Source organism: Onychomys torridus, chromosome 5 (assembly GCF_903995425.1).
Source record: "Onychomys torridus chromosome 5, mOncTor1.1, whole genome shotgun sequence".
Lineage (NCBI taxonomy): Eukaryota > Metazoa > Chordata > Mammalia > Rodentia > Cricetidae > Onychomys > Onychomys torridus.
In genome coordinates this window covers 130,507,273-130,529,058 of record NC_050447.1, presented here as the reverse complement: position 1 = coordinate 130,529,058, position 21,786 = coordinate 130,507,273, and the positions used below count along the sequence as shown (strand labels likewise).

At 46.8% G+C, this 21,786-nt stretch overlaps 1 protein-coding gene across 2 annotated transcripts in view; it reads left to right on the top strand.

The window, feature by feature from the left end:
- Positions 1-21,786, top strand: part of Spock1 (SPARC (osteonectin), cwcv and kazal like domains proteoglycan 1) — a 481,068-nt gene that overhangs the window by 385,712 nt on the left and 73,570 nt on the right. For both annotated transcript variants that reach the window (XM_036187825.1, XM_036187824.1), the window contains one exon: positions 14,207-14,321. In XM_036187825.1, coding sequence (XP_036043718.1) covers positions 14,207-14,321 — 115 coding nt within the window. The remainder of the gene's footprint in view (positions 1-14,206; positions 14,322-21,786) is intronic.

The following is a 21,786-nucleotide window of genomic DNA, read 5'->3' as shown; positions in this document are numbered from 1 at the left end:
ATTTTTAATGGCTGTTTTGACCTTGATGGATGTTAGCTTGGGCCAGGAGTTGGTGGAAATGCTTGGTGGGTATTTGTTTCCTTCTTCTTCCAGCACATTGAGGGCAACTGGGAAGGAAGCAATCCAGACTACCATCTTCAAAGACCCTTTTCCCATCCGCATTTCTTCTTTCTTGCCTGTGAAGGCTCTTTAAGTAAGAGAAGGCAGAGTTTTTAATCCAGAGACAAGAGTCTAGTCCTGAGAGGTAGTGCTCCTGATAACATGCTGCAGAGGCGATGGGAGCAGACAGATCCTGGGGCTGCCTTTGTTCCGCATGTGCCCTGGACTGGAATACAAGCTGCCCTGCTGAGCATGTCAGCCAGACACACGGGCTCCAGTCACTATGACTTGCTCCTCATGACAAAGTGTCCCTGTCACCTGCCTTCCCCAGTTCAGACCCAGGAAACAGTGCGCTCAGAGTCACAAAAGAGCCACCCTGTCACAGTTGTGGGTGCAGTGATTCTGCCCTTCCTTGTCATTACTGAGGTGGTCATCCACCCTTGCCTTTGATGGCTGTAGCACTTAGAATGTTCTAGTCTTCTATCATTTCTTCAATGTACTCACAGTTTCTTTGGTGGTAGATATGGCAAGTCTTTGGTGGATTCTCTTCCTTTATTCACTCTTTCTTCAACTCAAATAATAATTAAAGGGCCCATGCCATGGCCACACAGTGTTCCAAGTGCCTGGGATTGAACTGAGCAAGGACCATGATCATGAGCAGCCTAGGAACAGGGTTTATCACAGGGGCCCCTTCAGAAACACCCAGGAGAGAGCACACCTCTGTGCCTTCCAGATGCAAAACTGGCAAACCCAGGCAGATGCATGTCCCCTTGGGTATGTTTCACAGAGATGTGCCAACAACCTGTGACTTGGCTTGGTATCTAAGAAAGTCCTTTCTTCCAGCACTGCAGGTCATGAGGATGGATAACTCAACAATAAAACATCTTGGCCTGGGAGCACAATTAAGCCTGTTAGTATAGACATCCACATAATGGAGCAGGGCATGCCTTCTCTCTCACCTCCTCAGAGCGGCTTCCACTCAGCAAGCAGAAGTTCTGAACCCCAGTTCCCTTGTGTGTTAGATGGATGTTACAGTTCTTCCTGTGGTGGGCAGGGTGAAAAGTAAAGGAGAAAGTAGAGGTCGAGTTTTAGCACAGATGTCAGGTTCATAATTAGCTGTTCTGTGCTTTCTGTGATTCATGAAGACTTTATAAGCCATTCCTCCTAGTGAACGGAAGGGTAGGGGGATCTGCATGATGAGGGAGGCATAGATACACTACAGAAAAGTCCTGACATCCCAGAGCTGTGTTCTCACAGGGAAGAAAATACTAGAGCAGGGATGGGACTTTGAGTAGCTGAGTGAGGGCCTGCAGGAGATGAGTGGTAGGAGGGCATCTCTAAGCAGGAGGACTTGGGGTGGGAGAGCACAGGGGTGGAGCAGGTACAGAGCAGGGCCTGTGTTGACACATGGGGCCATGCTGTTAGTGAGAGTCAGGATCAGGTTGGAACTGAATGAAAATGAGGATGTGAGCACTCCCAGGGGGCTGAGGAGGAGAGTACAGCCAGAGGCATCGCATTGGAAGAGTCCACAGCAAGGAGAGAAAGTAGCAGATGAAACATGGCCAGTAGACCAACCTGGGCCATGAGAGGAGAGGGGGGGTGAGAGAGGAAGACAAAAGACCAAGAGAGACCCAGCAGAGCCAAGAGACCCGAGAGAGTTTGTGGCCAAATTGCAGGGTTGCTGGGGGAAGGGAAGCCAAGTGCCTGGGACTGAAGAGGTTTAGGGTGGGGGCGGGGTGGGAAGAGCTAAGAGGAGCCACAGGTTCTGGGTGAGCCTGGTGGCTAGTGCACACTTCGGGTATGCTCTTTGTATGCTAATAGGCACCTCACTTAGCCATTTGTCTGGGTTTTTCTGGACTTGACAGTGACTGGCCTTAAAAGGGAAGGCTTGGATTTGACTATGGCTTGTAAAGAAGAGTTTACAGTTTGGGACCTGCTTCAGGAAGGGTAGGGTGATGGAGTGAGTGTCCAAGCCTTGAAATTGTTTTTGATCTGGGCCAAGGTGTACCAAACCTGAAGAATAACTTAATTCAGGCAGTTTACCTGGTGAGGACAGCAGCAAACCTGTGTAGACTCCTTAACTGGCAGTTAGATACAGGGTAAGAGTGTCCATCTGTCCATCTACCTGTGCAAAAATTTACCCATTGCATTTCTGTTTAGCGCCATGTGTGAATTGAAAGGTGATCTCACTAAATTTATAAGGATACGGGTAAGAAAGTGGCATCAAAATGCAGAGCACAGAAAACTCAGAGATGGACACAGGTTCTAGAGCATGGGACTCCCTTCCCAAGACTTCCTAGAGATTATACAGCAGAGCATCAGAGGGAGGGGGGACGTGGCTGAGAGATCTTAGGTGGACTGTGAGAAGCCTGAATGGGACAGATGGAGAGATGTGGGAAGTGGGCATCACTAACACCATTTCTATTAGGCTAAATGTATCTGAAGAGGATGGGGAGCAGGGGATGGTGTGAGCAAATACACATTTAAACAAAGACTACTCGGGTGTGAAGCTGTTGACGGAGAAGGAGAATGAAGGCGGGGTTGATGGAAGACCCAGGAAGGAAGGAAGTTCTATCATCTGCCCATGCCAGGGACACTGCTGCCAGGCTCCAGAGGTCTGCTAGCCCTCCATTCTGCCTTCTTGCAGGCTGCAGACAGGCAGCAGGGCGATCTTTATTTAGTGGTAAGGAAGGAGGCTCAGAGGGTTATGCAAATCACTCTGATTCTCACCTCTGGTGGCTCCCTGGAGCTTGAGGTGTCAGATTCCCTTCTAAGCTCCCTGTAAGAGGTGCAGACAGAGTCCTGGCAGATATCACCCACCCCCTTCCCCGGCACTGCAGCTGCACATCAGCTTACCCTCCAGCTCCCTTTGACTATGGAGGACACTGCCCTGCAACCCACTGGCAACCCATGAGGGCACAGCCGGCTGGGAGAAGAGGGTCAGAGAGCTTCCCCCACAACCAGAAAATTAGGATCCCCAGGACATTTCTAGGTTCAGAGAGTTTAGTTTAAGCATCGTGGGTACCCCAGAACACTGTCTTCCTTTTCTCCTGGAGCTGCCAAGCCCTTACACCCCCAGAGGTGAGAGACGATGGCTGATGTTCTGATTTTTTCTCTGCCTCCTGCAACTTTAGGGTGTTCCCTGCTCCCCTTATGTAGCATCTCTGTCTTGTGTTTCTTCTCGATTTCCTTCCTGTCTTGCCTCGGGAGGCTCCAATGTGATTTCTCTTCCTGTTCCTTCCCTCCTTCTGCCCTATTTGTGCCCCTTTCTTGTCTTTGTTCCTCTCACTTGTGACATGGAAGTGTTAGTCTTAACCTTCTGCTGTTTCTGGGACGATGACTAATTAATGAACTTCCAGCAAGCCCGCTTTCTCCAGGCACAGACATATGTCAATCACCAGGGTTTATCCGCAAGCACAGATTTCTTAGGAACATGCTGCCAGGCCCCAGTCAACTTTACAGACCTTGTGCTATGAACCCAGCTGTGTTCTGAGGCACTGCCTGGGCTTCTCTGGATTGCAGACTCCTGAAAATGCTCTTCCCAGAGAACTCCCTGGGAACATCAAAGGTTATCTGTTGCCCTAGAATAGCTGTGGGACCTTCTGCCTCAGTTCCTGGGACACAAGAGCCGGTACTCTCCTCATCCGATCTGGTCCTCTGGCAGACCAGCTTTGTTCCTGTTCCTCATAAGCAACCATGGTCCATGTCTTTGCCACCAGTGAGAAGCAGGGACTTCATGTGGCGCGCAGGCAAACACAAGGTCAGCTGCCAGCTGTTCCTTCCTTGCGGCTCCCGCGTCTTAGCCTTTAGGGGGACCTTGAACCCTCCCTCCCTTTCATCACTGTGATGTCATTTCTCCATGGTCTCCTCTTTCTCTGCCTCTTCACTGAGCCTTCCTTGATGCTCGGAGAGGCTTTGCCGAAGCTCTGACCATCATAGGAGTCACAGAATACCATGCACCATTGTGCCAGGGCTTCTTATTCTATACCATGACCCTAGTGACACATGGGTCATGTGATACATATCCTGCATATAAACATACTAAGCACCTGCTGTATGCCAGGCTCCCGAAGGAGATGCCTGTTTCCCCCTAGAAGCCGACAGATAACCCGGTATGTCAAGATGGTGTGGGAGTGAAAGGGATTCACCCAGGGTGCAGAGCAGGGGCCTGGAGGAGGGAAACTGGAGCAGGTGGGAATGCTGAAGCAGCTGTGGCTCTGGTCTCACACTGGCCACCCCTGGGCCTCCATCCTTCTCTATTTCTGTGGCAGTTAAGTTTCTTCTCAGAGCTCCTGTCCATTAGAGCTGGGAGAAAACCTGACCTTGACCAGTCTGTGCACTTGCCCCTGCTGTGGGGTCCCATCCTTGTCTGAACTGATGGTTGAAGCAGGCATGCATCCCCAGCCAGCTCTGCATGTGGGCTCTTCTTCTTGCCCCTTCACTCGACATTTTCATTAAGCCCTTGCTAGGCTTATGTGCTATTCTTGGTACCAAGAGGAAGCAGGCCTGGGAACTTCAAGCCCTTCCTCATCTGTTCTGTCCCCAAAATTCTAGATGGAGGAGACATGCCATATAAATTTAGAACTATGAATTATCTGCAGTCCTCAGAGGTTTCCAGGCAGAGCAGACAGCAAAGAAGGAACTGTCAGTGAACATCAAAAGGAAGTCCCACAAACGGGGAAGCCAAGCACAGAGGCCAGAACTGAGGCTGACTGCGGCACTGGAGAGCATGCTGGGCAGGGAAGACTTCTGGGGGAGCAACTCTCTTCCCCCAAGGACATCACACAGAGGGGGTGCCACACAGGCCCTGTGGGAGTCAATCAGAGCTGCAACCTGTTACAGTGTCTCTGCCCTCCCCTAGGTGGGTTGGCAAAGGGTTGTTTTTTCTCAAGCTCCTTCTTATGGAGTCTAGTATCTGTCTTTGGCATTTCACATGGTTTTGCTGTGCTGGTTTTGTTACCTACATTTTATAATAACTTAAGTTTCTTGTCTGAAAGCAAACAATGTGTGTATGAATTGGCTGAAATTTCCTCCTCTCATATTGAAAGGGTTTGCCAACTCATTGACAGGATTCCCAAGAGGGAAAAGTGATGGCATTTCTGAAGAGAGCAACCACATATAGCTGTCTGTCTTCTAGCCTCAGTTTACAGATTTGTTATGGGAAAGAGTACCCCTGCAAGGTCTAAAATATGCAAGACTATGTACATGCATTTAGCCTTCGACTGAATCCTGCTTGCTTCCATTCATTAAAGATTTTATGTCTAGGGAATGCCTCAATCGTTGCCTCTTTAACAGCTTATTGAAGGCTGGTTCTTTCCTCAGGGTTAGTCAGGTCCTTGAAGCCTCAGCCAGCAGGATCCTATCACTGCCCATAAAGAGCCTGCCCCCTACTGGGGAACAGGAGCAAGGAAAGTGATTGCAGGCTACAGTAGCCCGTGCTTGGGGTAGGCAGACAGGTATGGATTCTGGGAAGAGTCTCCAGGAACTACTAGGCAAAGCAAGTTAAAATTCCTTCCCAAGCTATTGATTTTATAATTGCCGAGTAAATGAAGAGCCTAAGACAGATGAGGAGAACTCTGTCCACTATCACCAAGAGATGGAAGCTGCTAACATCCTCGCCTTTTTGTGTTATACATACACCTGTATCTGTTCCCTTGAAGCATTTGGAAGCAGATTACAGACATTCTTGTGGGTAACCCTTGCTAAAGAAAGGGATGTTCTTCTGTGTAATTGCCTTAAAAGCATTTACTATTGCACTTATGGGAAAATAATTTCAAAACATCACCTAATAATGTGATTCACATTAAAATCATACTTCCCCCCCAAAAGAAGTCTTTTATAGTTTTGTGTAATTATTATTACCTAAGCACTAAGGAGATGCTATCATGTTTGTTTCTACTTGGCTCAAGTTTATCAGTTGTGGCTGCAGTATTTAAATAGTTTTAGATTTATTTATTTTATGTGTATGAGCATATTTTGCCTGGTATGTACCATTTGTGTACCTGGTGCAGGCAGAGATCAGAAGAACATGCCAGTCAGATCCCCTGGAATTGGAATTACAGATGGTTGGGAACTGCCATGTGGGTATCAGGAACTAAACTTGGGACCTTTGCCAAGAGCAACAAGTGCTCTTAACCACTAGGCTGCCTTGCCAGCCCTACTGGGCTGCATTTTATAGAGCAGGTGCATGCCAAGCTGTTCCATTGTGGTGCTTGCTGACTTAGCATCTTGGTCCCTCTGTTAAGAGGTGACAGCTACATATTTTATTGGAAATGTACCCTCTCTTCTCTGTTGCAACTAAACACTCTTTGGGGCACACCCAGAGACCAACCACCTTGTGTATGTCTTACTCCCCACTTATTTTCTCTCAAACTTTTTGCATTGCAAAAATGGTGACTTTCTAATTATATCTTCCCTTTAAACTTGAAAGGCATTGTTTTGTGAAGAAGGGTTCTTTCTTAGCAGCTTGGTTTCAAGTTTGGAGTTCTGCCTCCTTTTGAAACTCTGAAATCTTATATGAGAGACAGGTGGGCAGAAGTAGACATATAAGACCCATACCTGGTCACAAAGAGGTCAACCATCAGTTTGATTGAGACTGACCCTGGATGATGGAAAGATGGCCAGCCTCCTGTCAGTGCCCAGGGCTTGAATGCCTGGGGACTCTCTGGGAGGAGTAAGGTAGAAAAACAAGGGAGGGACCTTTGGATCCATGCAGAACCTTTCCAAACATGTATGTATGTGTGTCTTCCTCTTCTTGCAGAAAAAAAAAAGCCACTAATGGGACATCTGCCCTAGGCTCTAAGCCAGTAAGACAAAGGACTGTCCCCATGGTGTTTACATGGCAGGGGATGGGGAGGCAGAGAGCATTGTGTGGATGATCAGGAACTGAGTAGAGAAAAAAAAGGGAATGGGGAAATAAAGTGAGTTGGGGAGAGAGCTCCAGACAAAGGAAAGTGCATAGGCCTTGAGGTAGAGGGATCCAACCTGAAGACTCCACTTGAGAAGTGGGACGGGCACAGCTGGAGGGAGAGCTGAGGGACCAGCTGACTCTGGCAGGCAGGCGGCAGCCACTCACTTCACGCCCAGGTATTAAAGCCAGCACAGCCTGGGGATTATTTCCCTCCCTCTACTGTGACATGATTTTGGGTGAATGAAAACAAATCAGAATTCATCAACTGTGAACAAAATTGTCAACTGTGAACCGTCAACAGTCTGGTTTAAAAATAGATGATAGGTTGATGAAATACAGTGGAGAAAGCAATTTAAATAAAATGTTAAAAATAATACCCCAAGCATGCAAGGCCCAGTGAAGAGTGTGGAGACCTGTGTGAGCAATGAACCAGAGAGAAGTTATTAGCTTTGCTTTACAAATCATAGGAGAGAAAGATTTACTGGCCATTTGCAGGAAACGTTCACTCATGCTGACATGTTATGCAAAATGGAAGCAAGGATTGGCTGGGAAATCTGCTAGCACACTTATTTTTAAGTAGGTCAGTATTTTGGACACCTCTACACAGTCATACAGTGTTTCCTTTCTCTGTTTCTTAGATGGTTGGGAGGGCACTTACATTCCAGCAGGTCCAGGGTCTAGAAGTTCCAGGGAGTTGTATTTATATTTATTTGTGTGAATACAGCGGCTAGTCCATGCTTAAATGACCTTACCTGATTTCCTAGTTTCTCAGTTCATTTGCTGTATAGAGTTAGAGCTAATTATTCATATAACCACTTTATTATAAAATCAATATAAGACTTGAAATTTTCATATGTCCACCCATTACCACCACTGGGCATGAGTCACAAGTGATACAACATGGTTGACTTCTTCAGATCCAATTCCCTTATACCCTAAGACTGCTGTTCTGTGATTTTGTTTTGTTTCTTTCCAATAGACCTATGCCAGCCATCTTGGCACAAAGATTTATGTTTTTAATACCAAACTAGAGCATCTCCTTGTCCTGGAATCTGTGTCTTCTTAAAACACTAGATGTAACGTGTATCACTTAGCTTGGCTGTCACAGCAAAGAACTGGAAACTGAGGCATTCGTGTAAATGACCGAGTTCCCCCGAGGCTGGGTGCTTGAGATCGAACAACTAGCAGTAGGTACCTCATTCTAGAGCAGAGGGGCTATTTTCTTGGTCTGTGGTGCCCCGGGGTTCTGAGGAAGCTTAGAGATGTCTTCCTCCCATGTCCATCCCATCACTTCATCCCTCCCTGGGTACTTCTGTGTCCACGTGTTCCTCTCTTACAAGGGCACCAGTAACACTGGCTGCAGACCAGCCCCGCCCAGTCTGCTTCTGTGAGGCCCCCACTCTTTAAAAAGGCCAGGTCTGGGACTCCTTTGGACACAGCTTGCATGTGGGTTAGAGTTGGACCCTAGTGGGAGGTGTATGGCTTCCGAGTAACTAGGAGTTAACTGTAGACAGCTGAGGAGGGTCTTCTCTGCTATATCCCCTTCTGGGGTGGGCGAGGCTAAAGGAAGTATTCTCTCATAGGAAGTACCCGTTCAGTGTTTATCCTAATGATGTCTTCTGGTCCCTCTCATGGAGGATTCCAGGTGTACCTCCAGCTTTGGCTCTTGTGAGCTGTAAGGAGCCAAGAGGCTGGCTCTTCAGTCCAGAGGCTCTGCTCACACCCCTTTCCTCTATTTTATACTCAAAACCAATCACTTTGTCTAAAGTGACAGACAAGTTATGCTATACCCTTACTAGCCCCCAAGAAGGTCATGTTTTCATTTGGTTTGGTTTTTAACTGCCATGCTGTGAAAGTTGAAGGTGACTCACCATACTCTGGCCTGCCCAGATCCTCCTTCCCTGCAGGCTGGGTTTAGAGGCTGCTTGACCAGTTAGTTCTTCCTGGCACAGCAATCTGCATCCGTAGTTTTTAGCTCCTGCTTTGCACATACTATCCAAAAGGTTCCCAGCCCCTGTCATTTTGTCCTAAAGTCAGGAGGAAGCTGCTGGTACCCTGTGATGCTGGGAGGGTACTTAGGACTCCCTGACTCCCTTCCCACATCTCCCCTGCAGACTCCATCATCCTCTTGTGCTCCACTCTCCCAAGCAGAAAAGTATGTCTTGTTATTACAACTAAGTTGGGAGCTGGATAAGTCAAGGCTGCATCTGCTCAATTGGAGGAAGCCCAGCATCTGGGCTATGTACCTGTTTCTAGTGGGAGGCAGTGGAAAGCGTGCAGCAGCCTCTTTCCCTGTGACTCCCATTTTCTTAGCAGGCCTGAGCTAAGGCACAACATCCCTGCCTTGTGATTATTCCTAAACCAGTACATGTGTTTGCACTGTCCAGCCAGCTCTGTGCAGTCAGCCAGCTCCACCTGGGGGCAGTAACCGAACTCTTGGCAGAGGGAAATGAACACCTGCCCAGTGTGGAGGCCCCACTGGCATTGTAGAACTCCTCTAGCGGGAGGTCCTTTCTCTTAGAGTCACCAGACCCCCTGGGTAAGGTGGCATGGAGGGCTGCTTTTTAGCCTTGCTATTGCCTCTGACTTGGCAACAGCCTGGTGCAGGAGAAGGATGGCATTGCATCTGGGAGGCTTACTTACTTACTGGGAGATAGATTAGAGAAAAGCTCCAGAAGGGAACATTTATGAGACATCCTAGTCTTGAGAGCCTCAGGCCCTGGGAACACCTCTGCCCAGGTACAGTTCAACACTCCAATTCAGAGCTTCTGGGCACAGCCTCCACCATGTGGTACCAGTGGCTCCCCACATATGAGCACCTTTTCAGTGGAGCAGTGTGGTTCTGGCTTGGTTACCACCTCCAAAGAACCCTGTACATTTTGTTCCCATTTCATTATGAAATGTCTGATGCCTAATATGTGGATCATTTATACAAGTTGTTAAGTCCAGGAGCAAAGTTAAAAATAAAGCTGAATTAAAATATGAAGCAAACGTCACCCATTTTTGTGATGATTCTGTGTGCCCTGCCCTCTCTCATCCCCTAGGGAGGTAACCATAGCTTGATGGCACTTGTCACACACCTATTATGAGTTCTTAATATCTCTGTCTGTCTGTCGGTCTGTCTGTCCGTCTATCTGTATAGCCTGTTTTGAATTTTTAAATTCAAACAGAATTTTAAAAATTCAAATAAAATGATGGGATTACAGTCATTTAACATTTCTTAAATTTATTTTTATTTTATGTAAGTATTTTGCCTGCATGAATTGTTTCCCCTACATGTATGTATTGTACCATGAGACTACCTTGTACCTATGGAAGCCAAAAGAAGGAATCTAATTCTAGAGTTACAGAAGGTTGTGAATTACTATGAGAGTGCTGGGAATCAAACCCAGGTCCTGTAGAAGAGCAGCCAGTGCTCTTACCTGCTGAGCCATCTCTCCAGCCCTGAGATTTCAGCCTTTTGAGTTCCATTTGCATGTCACATATTGTCCTAGAAGATAAGTATCCTTGAACCTTGAGTGTGACTGGTACAGGTGAATACTGCTTTCTCAGGGCCTCCTGTCTCAACTATAAGAGAGGTCGACTGTCTCTGCAGACAGTTACCAGGGGAACATGGGAGGGAATGCTGCTACCCTGCCAAGCAGGCTTGGTTGCAAGAGGTCATACCTGAGGCTGCTGGTCAGGCAGGGCTACACAGGACACAGGTGTCTGGCTGCTGGGAGGCAAGTGGACAAGGCTGAGTCTGCCAGTAGCCTGGAGCAAGCATGAGACTGAGAGACATGTGCTGAATGTGGGGTTTTAGGACAGACAGACAGGCCTCATAGTGGACACGAGCAGAATGTAGGGTAGGATAAACAGCTGAGATGGAGTGCCAGCATGCTAACTCTTGGGATGCTCAGGGACTGAACAGGGGTTTGGGATTTGCAGAGTGTACATTACAACCCTTTTCCTTATTGTTCTATTTCTTGAATACCTACTATGTGCCAGGCTCACATCATGTCAGAGATAAGACAGGTAGTGGGTCTTTCCTTGCCCCTTGCCGTGTTCTGAGGTCTAGAAGGAAGCCAGTCGGTTTCCCCACATATAGTGACTTTCAATAGCTCTGGGTGGGCTTCCGTTCTGTTCTTCTGCCTTCTGAGTCCCTGGCAGAAGCAGCAGCTCTCTGTGGCCTGTGATGTTTGCAAAGCTTGAGAAGTGCAGATGAGGCGATGAAACAGGTGGTTCTAGAAGTGTCTGCTGGAGCCTGCTCCTTCACTGTTGCTGCTGTTCCATCTGCCTGTCAGTCGGTCACGTGGCAGTGCCGAGACCATGGGGCAGGGAAGGCAGGTGTGGGTCATGCGACAAAGAGCCATGGGCATGAACAACGTGTCGATTCCCCGCTCTAGGAGGGTAGAGTTGGGTGAGGGAAAATATTTGAGTCTACAACAGACATAAGCAGGAAATTACAAAACTAGTAGGAAAGGCCTTATGATGAATTCAGGCAAATTTTAAACTTTATAAGATAATTTTACACATAAAAGAATATTTTTGCCCAAATAAGATTTAGAGTCTCTTTAAAATCTAGTTTGTAAACCTCCAATGTGAAACCGAGGGTCATTATAGAGATGACCCAGAGGAAGAAGAGGAGCTGGAGGAAAAGGAAGAGATAGAGGGAGAGGAGGAGGAAGAGGAAGAGATGGAGGGAGAGGAGGGGGAAGAGGAAGAGATGGAGGGAGAGGAGGGGGAAGAGGAAGAGATGGAAAAAGAGGGAGCAGCTGGCCACAGTGGTTTCTGCTCCAGCTGCACACATGCTGTTTATGTGGCTTAGTTTTTGTCAATTTGACAAAGCTAGAGTCACCTGGGAAGAGAGAATCTCAAGTGAGGAATTGCTTCCATCAGATTGACCTGGGGGCAAGTTTGTACAGCATTTTTTTAAATTAATGTTTGATGTAGGAGTGTCCAGTCTACTTTGAATGGCACCACCCCTGTGCAGGTGGTCCTGGGTTGTATAAGAAAACTGAGCAAGCCATGGGAACAAGGCAATAAAGAGCACCCTCCATGGCCTCTGCTCCAGGTCCTGCCTTGGCTTCTCTGCACTGTGGGTTGTAACCTGAAACCCAGTAACCCTTTCCTCCCCAGGTTGCCTGTGTCAGTGTTTACACAGCCACAGAAATCAAACTAGAGCACAGTGCTGTTTGAAGAGAACACTGAGACAGACGGCCTTCCACTTTCCTTCAGGCCATCCTGCGGCCTGCAGGCACGCCCATACCTAGAGATCCTTCTGCTCTGGCTGTATATACTCATGAAGTCAGCCTCACTATATAATCCTGTCCACACAGCTTTAGATGAATCTACTCTCATTTACTCCAAAGTCAGGGCAAGTAATGCCCGGACTTGGTTTCCTTTCACAAAGTGCTCCTGTCCTGTGACCACACTGGTCACATGCTAAGTGTTTCAGGATCATGTATAAAAGGGAGCCTTGCATTGAGATGGAGCTTGCTCTCTGTATGCTTGCTCTGCCATTCCCCATTGGGTGGGTGACAGCTGGAGTTATACCCAGTGATTTCAGAACCTTTAGAGCCACTGGTAAAGCACTGCCTGGGTTTGTTGTTAGTCTGGGGACTGATCATCTCATCCTCTCACAGGGAGCCCATGTCCACCCCCACGCCAGTGAGTTGACTTGCAAATGCTGGTGGTACTTACAGGATGGTTGTGTTTTCTAAGGGCAGGGACTGTATCCCTCTTCCTTTTCTTTTAACCGATCCCCATGGCACCTGATAAGGATGCATGCTGAGTGGGTCTTAAGTTCCATCTATCTCTGCTTTCTTTGAACCTCCACCAGGTCCCCAGGCCCTGGGCCTTTGCAGGAGACTGATTATATGCAAGCCTTGATCCTGAGAAATTGACAGGTAGAAAGGGAGGAAACTCAGATAGCACATCTGGGCCAAAGGCAAAGGTGCGAAACCAACCACAGTAGGTACAGTTTCAGTGCTCTGAAACCCAGCCATGTGACAGAAACCATCTCAGGACCCTTCAGGGCTCAGCTCTGAAGCCAGGCATGTGTGCGGCTGAGTGCTGAGGTCTTTTATGAGTTGTTTAACCTCAAAGAGCCTCAATTTCTTTTTTCATAATATACAAGTAAGAAGAATGTGGTACCTACTGTGGTCTAGGACACCTGTAAATACCTTCTCTCTCTCCCACTTATGTTTTGAGGCTGTTGAGACTTAAATGTAAAGAGTTAAAAGAAAGGGATCCAAAAGCTACCATTGTTGCTGATAAAAGATGACAGGAGGTTGTAGCTTATTTATAGACTTCTAACATTGAGTCCTAGAATTAGGTAGACATTTCCATTGTACCCCAAGCTAGTTATAGGAGGGCTCCAGCCCACAGAAGACCAGTATAAACTTCAGTTCCAGACAGGGGAAGCACAAGCTTGCACATTGCCCTGAGAGGAAGGGGCAGAGCACCTCAGATGCACCATCCAGACTTGGAAAGGAGGTGGCTGTGCTTTGCTATGGTTTAAATATGGAACGTCCCTCATAGGCTTATGAATGTTTGGTCTCCAACTGATGATGCTATTTTCAGAGTGTCTAGAAACCTTAAGAAATGGAAGCTATTTGGATGAAGTGAGCCTCTTGAAAAATGTCCTTGCACCCTGTGTCTTGTGTCCTGTCCTGGGCTCCCCTCTTTCCTGCTCTGCTTCCTGTCCACCATGATGCCAGTATTTCCATCATAGCCTCCCACCATGATGGGCTGAAGCCATGAGCCGAACCAATCTTTGTTTATGACAGGCATCTATCACAGTAATGGGAGAGTCGGTTACTAAGAATGTTCTCAAGCACTTCCTCTGTGTGGGAGGGTTTGTTGGGAAGCCTTCAGAGCCCAAGTGGGAGGGCTTCACGGGTCATATAGAACCCCACATGCATTAAATTTCAGATAATCATCACATTTTATAAATGATGACAGTTGAGCCTACTGTTAATTAAAATTAGCTTTCCGATGCTTCTGCTGTGTTTTGGAAGTTATCTGGTACATTTTGGAAAAAAAGAAAAAGAAAAGGAAGGCTAATCCCAAGTTAGTATTCTGAAAGCCAGACCAGGTCGGCCTCTCCCTTCTCTACCTTTGTTCCTTTAAAGCCAGGGTAGCTGAGCTTCCGGAAAGGCCAGCCCAGGATGTGCTAGCTGTGTTCTGACAGTCTGTCCTGTCTCTCTCTTACAGTGCAAGTTGGAATTCCATGCTTGTTCTACAGGCAAAAGCCTCACCTCCCTCTGCGATGGGCCCTGTCCGTGTCTGCCTGAGCCCGAGCCACCAAAACCCAAGGCAGAAAAGAGTGGTGAGTAGACAGGGGTTCAGGGGGTCAGGGCAGGCTTGCGTGGGCAAGTGTGTCTTGGTTGCCAGGAGCCAAGCTTGAGACAGAGCTGTTCATGCCCATGGAGGGAACATGAGCTAACTTGGCAAGTAAGATCTCCAGCTTCTACCATTAAAGAGAGGAAGAAGAGCAGAGAGGCTCTTAACACAAATCTGTTAGACCAAAGTGTACGCTGACTTCTTTTAAATGTTAGTTTAACTCGAGCATGGGAGGGGAAGGTTTTCAGCATCTAAGACCATGGCCTGCCCTTGGGTTTATCCTTTTCCAACTGCAAACTCTAGAATCCTTTGAACCTCTCCAAAGCAAACATCACAGAAACTGTAGAGATATCCTGGCACAGAAGAGCTTTCTCCCCAAGCATTTCTTCATCAATACATTCTCTTGGAGCCCAGCATAATGCCAAGGGACAGATAAAAGAGAACAGCCCCCCTGGGGACCACTGTTTCTGCTCCAGGGTTGAGAGGGCTAAGATGCTAAGGCTTCTTGGGATGTTTTCTAATGGAGAAATAATATGGCCCATTGACCGTTGCCCCTTCCTGAAATCCAAGTTTGAATTTTCCTTTGGTAACACTGTTTGTTCTTAGTTATGACTGGCTGGTTCGTAGAAAACACTGCATGTACGTGTCTTCCAAACACAGTATGTCTTCCAAAGCTAGAGGCTTCTTATGATTAAGGAAATGAAGAAGATGAGAGACAATCTAATTATTATTCACCATGTGGTCTCTGCTAGGGTAAGTAGATAAAGACTTCAAGTCCTAGTCTGGGCAGTTCTACTTCAGGAACATTACAGGCTCTTTGAGAAGTTTATCTCAGAAGAGCAATATAGATCATGAAATATTATAATTATAAGTAGTCAGCAAAGATTTCTATTGATTTCCTACTAGCCAATCTCATTGCATTTGAGGCCAATTTATTTATATAATTGCATTAAGAAAACTTAGATATAATGTATAATACCTCATTGTATTTGGTGAGAAAACCCAAGGCTGTGGTGTTAAAGTTGTAGGTAAAGAGGTTGGCAGGGAGGTCAGACCCTTTTTAGTTCAAGTCCTCAACCTCATCAATAAAATAACATAGAGGATGTGTACAAAAGCCCAGCAAGAAAAGTTAATTTAGGAGATGAGAGTGTGTAAAAAAGCAAAAGTGTGTTCCAGGTAGTAGCATGAGTGGCTTTGTGAGCAAGGTCCACACTGGGACAGTCAGAGTATTCCTCGTATGGATTAGAGGATGCTCTGAGTGAAGGATTGTCTCTAGGATGGCGTGGCTTTATTGTTTCTTCCTTTGATGGGGGTCAGATCCTAAGATTCTAGTCATGTTATATCAGCCAAAAACATCCACAACTGGTGCCTGAAATCAGGCAAAGCACACGGGGTGTGGACAAGGGGGTGGGATAGGAGGGAATTTCCTTTTAGTTTACCCTTACTGATGGAGCATCACTTATTGGACATTACATACTGGTCGTGTGGAAACTGTCTGCTCTGGGTTTTTGTGGCTGGTAGAGATATTTTAAGATCTGGAAAACATCCCAACAAACTAAGTCCCACCTGTCTCCGTACCTTGGAATCCTTTCTTCATTAACTACATAGTCAAGAAAATTCTGCCAAAAATTCTCTGACATCGTATTAGGAAGTTGTGGTAGTCCTCACTGTTCTAGATTCTACACTATTCTAGATTCCATCCTATTCAGCATTCCATGCTATTATAGATTTACTGTTTGTTTCTTTTCTTTGCTCCTCTGTTCTGAGGGAAAGGAACTAAACCAAGAAGTCCTCTGTTGTTTTGCCTCTGATATCCATAGATGAGGTGCAAACATCACTTCTCAAAGGCCACCAGATGTGCCAAGGTTTCCATACTCATCTTATTGAAGTAACACAGCCCCATTTTCTGGGGGACCTTTCCATTTCTCCAGTGAAGAAAAACCTATGCTATTCTAACGATCTTCACCTCTGGTGATGGGAGGCTTTCTTAAGCATGACCCTCCAGGTATGGCTTTGGCCCTGTCATCAACTTAGGCAGATATTCTCGAGTAGAAGGTAAAACAAATTTCTCATGAGTCTATGTAAGTGCATCGCCATTTAACATAAAAGAACTTGGGGATAAAACGTGCCATGGCTGCATTCTGAAAGGGTGGTGAGGATGAGATTGTTGTTTACAGAGACTTCAAGGCATTTGCACAAGCTTGTTAATGGTGAGAGACAGTTCAGAAAAGCAGTAAGTTCATCTTAGCATAGCAGACAAGGGAACATTATGAAATAATATCAACAATATCCCAAACCATATCAATCCCTTTCAGGCGGCATGCCTGTTTTTCCTTCAGAACTTTGCCCCTGGGCTGAAATGGCTCCTGAAAAATATTTATTCAGTCCCCAAGGCCATCTGAAAGTTGTCTAAGAAATATCACTTTGGAAGCCCCACATGTTCCTCAAACTATCAGTAGCTCACCCTTAGGGGCAAGCTCTTTCTCTGGGATTCCGAGACTGGTCTTCTGTGCTAACAATCCTGTTTCTAAGCTCTGAGTTAATGTAGGAATTGTCACTTAGGCATGAGATGAAGCAGCAACCAGCTGCCAGTAGCGAGACTGAAGACTGTATGGTGTGATTTATTGCCGCGTCCAAGGTTGACCTAATGGAGGAGAGTATAACCCCTTTTAAGACGGAATGTTCAATGACTTAATATGGATTTAATTGGTGTTTCCTCGACAGACAGTAACATGTATGGTGACAGGAGCTTTGACAATTCCTTAGGGTCATCACATTACATTTACATTAATAATGCTTGACCTGAACAAATTTGATCAAGGGACACTGACCTTTTCCTTGGAGTGATAATGATTCTTTCCATGAAGCTCTCAGAGTGACCTGTAACAGGCCACAAGAGCTGGGCTGAGGTTTGGCAGCTGGAATGAGGAGGAAGGATGATTATCAGGGACAGGTCAGAAGTGAAGTGAAGGGCAGTTCCCAGGTGACAACTGAGTTCTAGGGAAGCGGGGGACAGGGGAGGAAGGCTGAGCCTGAGCCTCCTGTTACCTGTCAGGGTGCCTGACTGAGAATAGACAGCAGGCATGGCTGGCAGTAGGTGTGGTCACCAACTGGCATGGCTGGCAGTAGGTGTGGTCACCAACAGGCATGGCTGGCAGTAGGTGTGGTCACCAATTGGCATGGCTGGCAGTAGGTGTGGTCAGCAGTAGGTGTGGTCACCAATAGGCATGGCTGGCAGTAGGTGTGGTCACCAACTGGCATGGCTGGCAGTAGGTGTGGTCACCAACAGGCATGGCTGGCAGTAGGTGTGGTCACCAATTGGCATGGCTGGCAGTAGGTATGGTCAGCAGTAGGTGTGGTCACCAACAGGCATGGCTGACAATAGGTATGGTCAGCAGTAGGCATGGCATCTATAGAAAGTCTTTGCCTCTAAAACACTTTGTGGCTCTGGCCTGGGGAAGCAGCACTCTTGATTCCTGCAGAAATCACATTTTATGGTCTCACAAATACTAGAGTGTCCCAGATATGGCAATGCTATTAAGGTGCATTGTTAATGGCCTAATTCAACACTACTTCTCTCTTGAGGACCTATGACTTCTGAAAAAGAACACCCTGGGGTCATTGCCAGGTATATTCTGTTAATTCAGCCTTGTCTCTAAACCGTAGGAAGTATGGACAGCAGCCACAGTATTGTGGGAGGCAGTTTCTGATATGGCATGCCATTCTTCAGCTAAATTAACCCAACCATGTGGAGTTCTTGACATTTCAGTTAGCTGGTGACCAATGTTTATTCCTACCAGGCATAAGAACTATCTGAGGTTGCTTCCATGACCCCTATGCACCATATTGATGAATGACATATGGAATTCTCTCTCTTCTTCCAGATGTGTCTAGTTCCATTGCCCTATTCAAGGGTACAGATAAAATGAGGCAGCCCTTCAGGGGTGTTCTGACATCAAAAAGGATATGGAACCTCAGGTTTCTCTGTAGATCTTCTCCCAGTCTTTTCTATTCTGTGCAGAGGACATTTGCATGATTTTTGCCTTAAACTGTCTTTCATATTAGCAACCAACTTTTGTTTGGGTAGGGGCTCTCCCATTATCCTGGTTTTCAGGATTGCCTCTTCCCAATCCAGGACAAGATCTGGATCTGAGGTGTCAGGTTGGGAGCACAGTATGGGAGACATGGGGTGGACCCAAAGGGATGGGGAGCATGAGGTAAGGGGCACAGGGTGGGGGTATGGGGTGGGGGCATGGGGGGAGGGCACAGGGTGGGGGCATGGGGTGAGGGCACAGGGTGAACGGCATCCTTCTTAGGTACTCAGGCAACTCTTCTTCCTTTTCTTCCCTGTGTCCCACTGCCTGAGGCCTCAGTATTGATCAGTATTGGGTTTGGGGAAGGGGGAGCAGGAGGACCTGACTACTCACCCCCTCTTAATTGAAGAGCCCCATTCTCTCCTGGGTGGTGTTTTCAGTATGAAATGTGTATAACTTGTAAAGTGGAAGTGTCTTGCACCTCCTTCATCCTTTTTTTTTTTTGAAGTCTGAACCAAGTGGTTACATTTTCGCTCTTTTCACTGATCTGGCATCTTTCCTTTGATGTGACCCCTGAATTGCTGGTGGGGGATAAAATCATCCTCTAATAGGTCTGAATGCTTCTTATTACGTTTCCCAATCACCTTATGACCATGGTTACCTCTCTGAGCTCATAAAGCCAGGCCAGCCTCAGAATCATAAACTCACGGTTGTTCAACAAAACAGCGACAGAAACCAAAGGAAAGAAAACTCTCTAAAGAGAGAGTTGGGGGGCAGGGTGTACAGCACCTTGGAGAAGGTAAGCCTAGAAGTGAATGTCAAGCAGAAAGATAGAAAGAGGGGGAAGGTTCTGGAACTCTTCTAAGCCTAAGTTCAGTGTTTGGTATTTGCCAGGACTAATGACCAGGCCAGTCGGGAGGTCCTTCTTAGACTGTCACTGGTCAGTGGCAGGGTACTGCGGCTGTCCTTTCCTCCATCCTCAGCAAAGATATGAGGGAAGTTCTTAGTGCTGGGTGCATGATTCTCCACAGTGGAGAAAACTAAAAAGAAAGTAGAAGTCTCTTAAAGACAGCCCTAAGGTACCCTCTTTGGGTTAGCCAGTGGGTCTCCTCCCCTTCTAACCCTGGGCCCTCCCAGCCTGCCTCACCACCACTCTCCAGTAGAGCCAGACCCTCCCTCTCTGAGTTTGGCAGCCTTGCTGTGGGCATCCTACATCCGGAGAGGCGTGGTGCTTTCCTGGGTATAGGGAGGACTCTGTGTGACTGTGGGGTTCCAGGTCAGGAAGGGTCTCACTACTCTCATACCTGCCTCTGCAGCATCTATGCTTTGTGAAGAAGAGGCCATGTACATGAGCCCCATCTCCACTTCAGTAGATTATATTCGTATAAAACTTACAACTAGGGAATCTATGCATGTGACTATGAATGTGTCTGAGCACACAGGTGCACATGCACTTGAATGTACACATGTGGAGGACAGAGGTCAACATCAGGCATCTTCCTCAATTGCTCCTCCATCTTATTTTTTTGAGACAGGGTTTCTCACTGACTCTGAAGCTCACTGAATTGGCTACATTGGCTGGCCAGCAAGCCCTTCAAATCCACCTCTCTCTACTGTATTCTCCAATGTTGGGGTTACAGATGGACACTTCAGGGATTTGAACTCAGATCCCCATGCTTTGCACAGTAAGCTTCACCCAGTGAGCCATCTCCCTAGTCCCCAGTGATCTTTATCCAGTTCCCATATACCAGAGGAAAACCCTAGAGCACCCCTGGGAGAGACTTGTCTAGACTTAGACAAGTAGGTCACTGGACTCCAGGTCTCTGTTTACAGCCTTGGGTCACATTCAGCTCTCCTCCGCCTGGATAAGGCAAGTCTCTGAGTGCTGGGAGTTTCCCTTGGGTCTGAAATCACTGCTGGATCTTACAGTGTTAGCCACAAGGCAAATAGCGCCATTATATTCTTGTAACCAGAAGGGTTTGAATGGCACTTTGCTACAGTATTCTCCTCTGCCCACTCTGAAGGAGGAGGTGGAGAGAATGGGTGGTTCTCTAAGAGCAACTCCCACTTTGTCCATAGGCTCAGCTTAGCTTTTGGAGAGGGGTATGAGTTCAGATACTCTGAGAAATTCTGGGAAAGGCTAGAAAGGACTCACTGCAGGCCTGACATACTGCAGAAGGGAGCAAGACCAGAGCATGCTGGACTCAGAGAGGCAGGAGAGCTGCAGCTTTCTGCAGCAGGGCTGCAAAGGGGGAAATAACAGCTTCCCTCCAGCCAAGCCATTTCCAACAATAGAAAGAGTCTAGACAGCCATTTTCTCTTCTCAAAAGGTGTTTTCCACCTGAGAGAGAGAGAGAGATTATGTTGGGGGAAAGAGTCTTGGGTTGACAGACGGTTGTCTAATTCTATTACTTATCACAAGTGGATCTGGGGAAATGTGTTTAAATGGGAACATGAGCTAGTGCAAAGGAGACAGAGTACAGTTCCTCCTGGCTGTAACATCTCAATGAAAAACTCCTTAAAGAAATCCTGCTGCCCAGGCTCCTAGAACAGTGGTTCTCAACCTGTGGGTCACAACCCCTTTGGGGGTCAAAAGACCTTTACTCAGGGGTCACCTATGACCATCAGAAAACACACATATTATATTATAATTCATAATAGTAGCTAATTACAGTTATGAAATAACAATGAAAATAATTTTATGGTTGGGGGTCAACACAACATGAGGAACTGTAGTAAAGGGCCACAGCATTAGGAAGGTTGAGACCCATTGTGTTAGAATCTTGGAGGTTGTCTTTGCATCCTGGAGAGAATGCTGTACTTAATGCCTGTGGTGTAACAAGGTGAAGGCCCCAGGCTTGCAAACCCATGATTTAAAAGCAGTTTACAGCACCTTTCCCTACCCATTCTCTCACATTGCTTATTATTCTGTTCCACACTGTAGTCAGAAATTAAATGTAAGAGGGAGCATTTAAGTTTTAGCGACCAGTTATTCCAAATGTCAGGATTTAAAAGAAAGAAAGAAAAAGCCTTGGAAATTAAATTGGCAACTGACTAAAGGATTTAAGTTCCCTGATCAGGACTCTGAAGTAAATGTTGGAATTGGCTTTGGTCTCTGCTTCTGTTTTGTGGGACCAACTCTGGGAAGGGAGACCACAGATTTCCCTGGTGCCCCTAATGCCTATTTGATATTAACTGATCAGAGAGAGCTGGGAGTGAAAAAAAGAGAGGTAAACAGAGGCATGGCTGGAGTTCAGAGGGTAGGATGGAAATATAATCTAGATGTTGGGGACTTTGGTAATTTGCTTAAACTGCTCTTAAGTTCTTTACACATTATACATCCAGACTGGAGGGATGCCTCTGCTTACAGGGTGTTTCCTGCTCTTCAAAGGGCCTGTTCCCAGCACCCATGCTGAG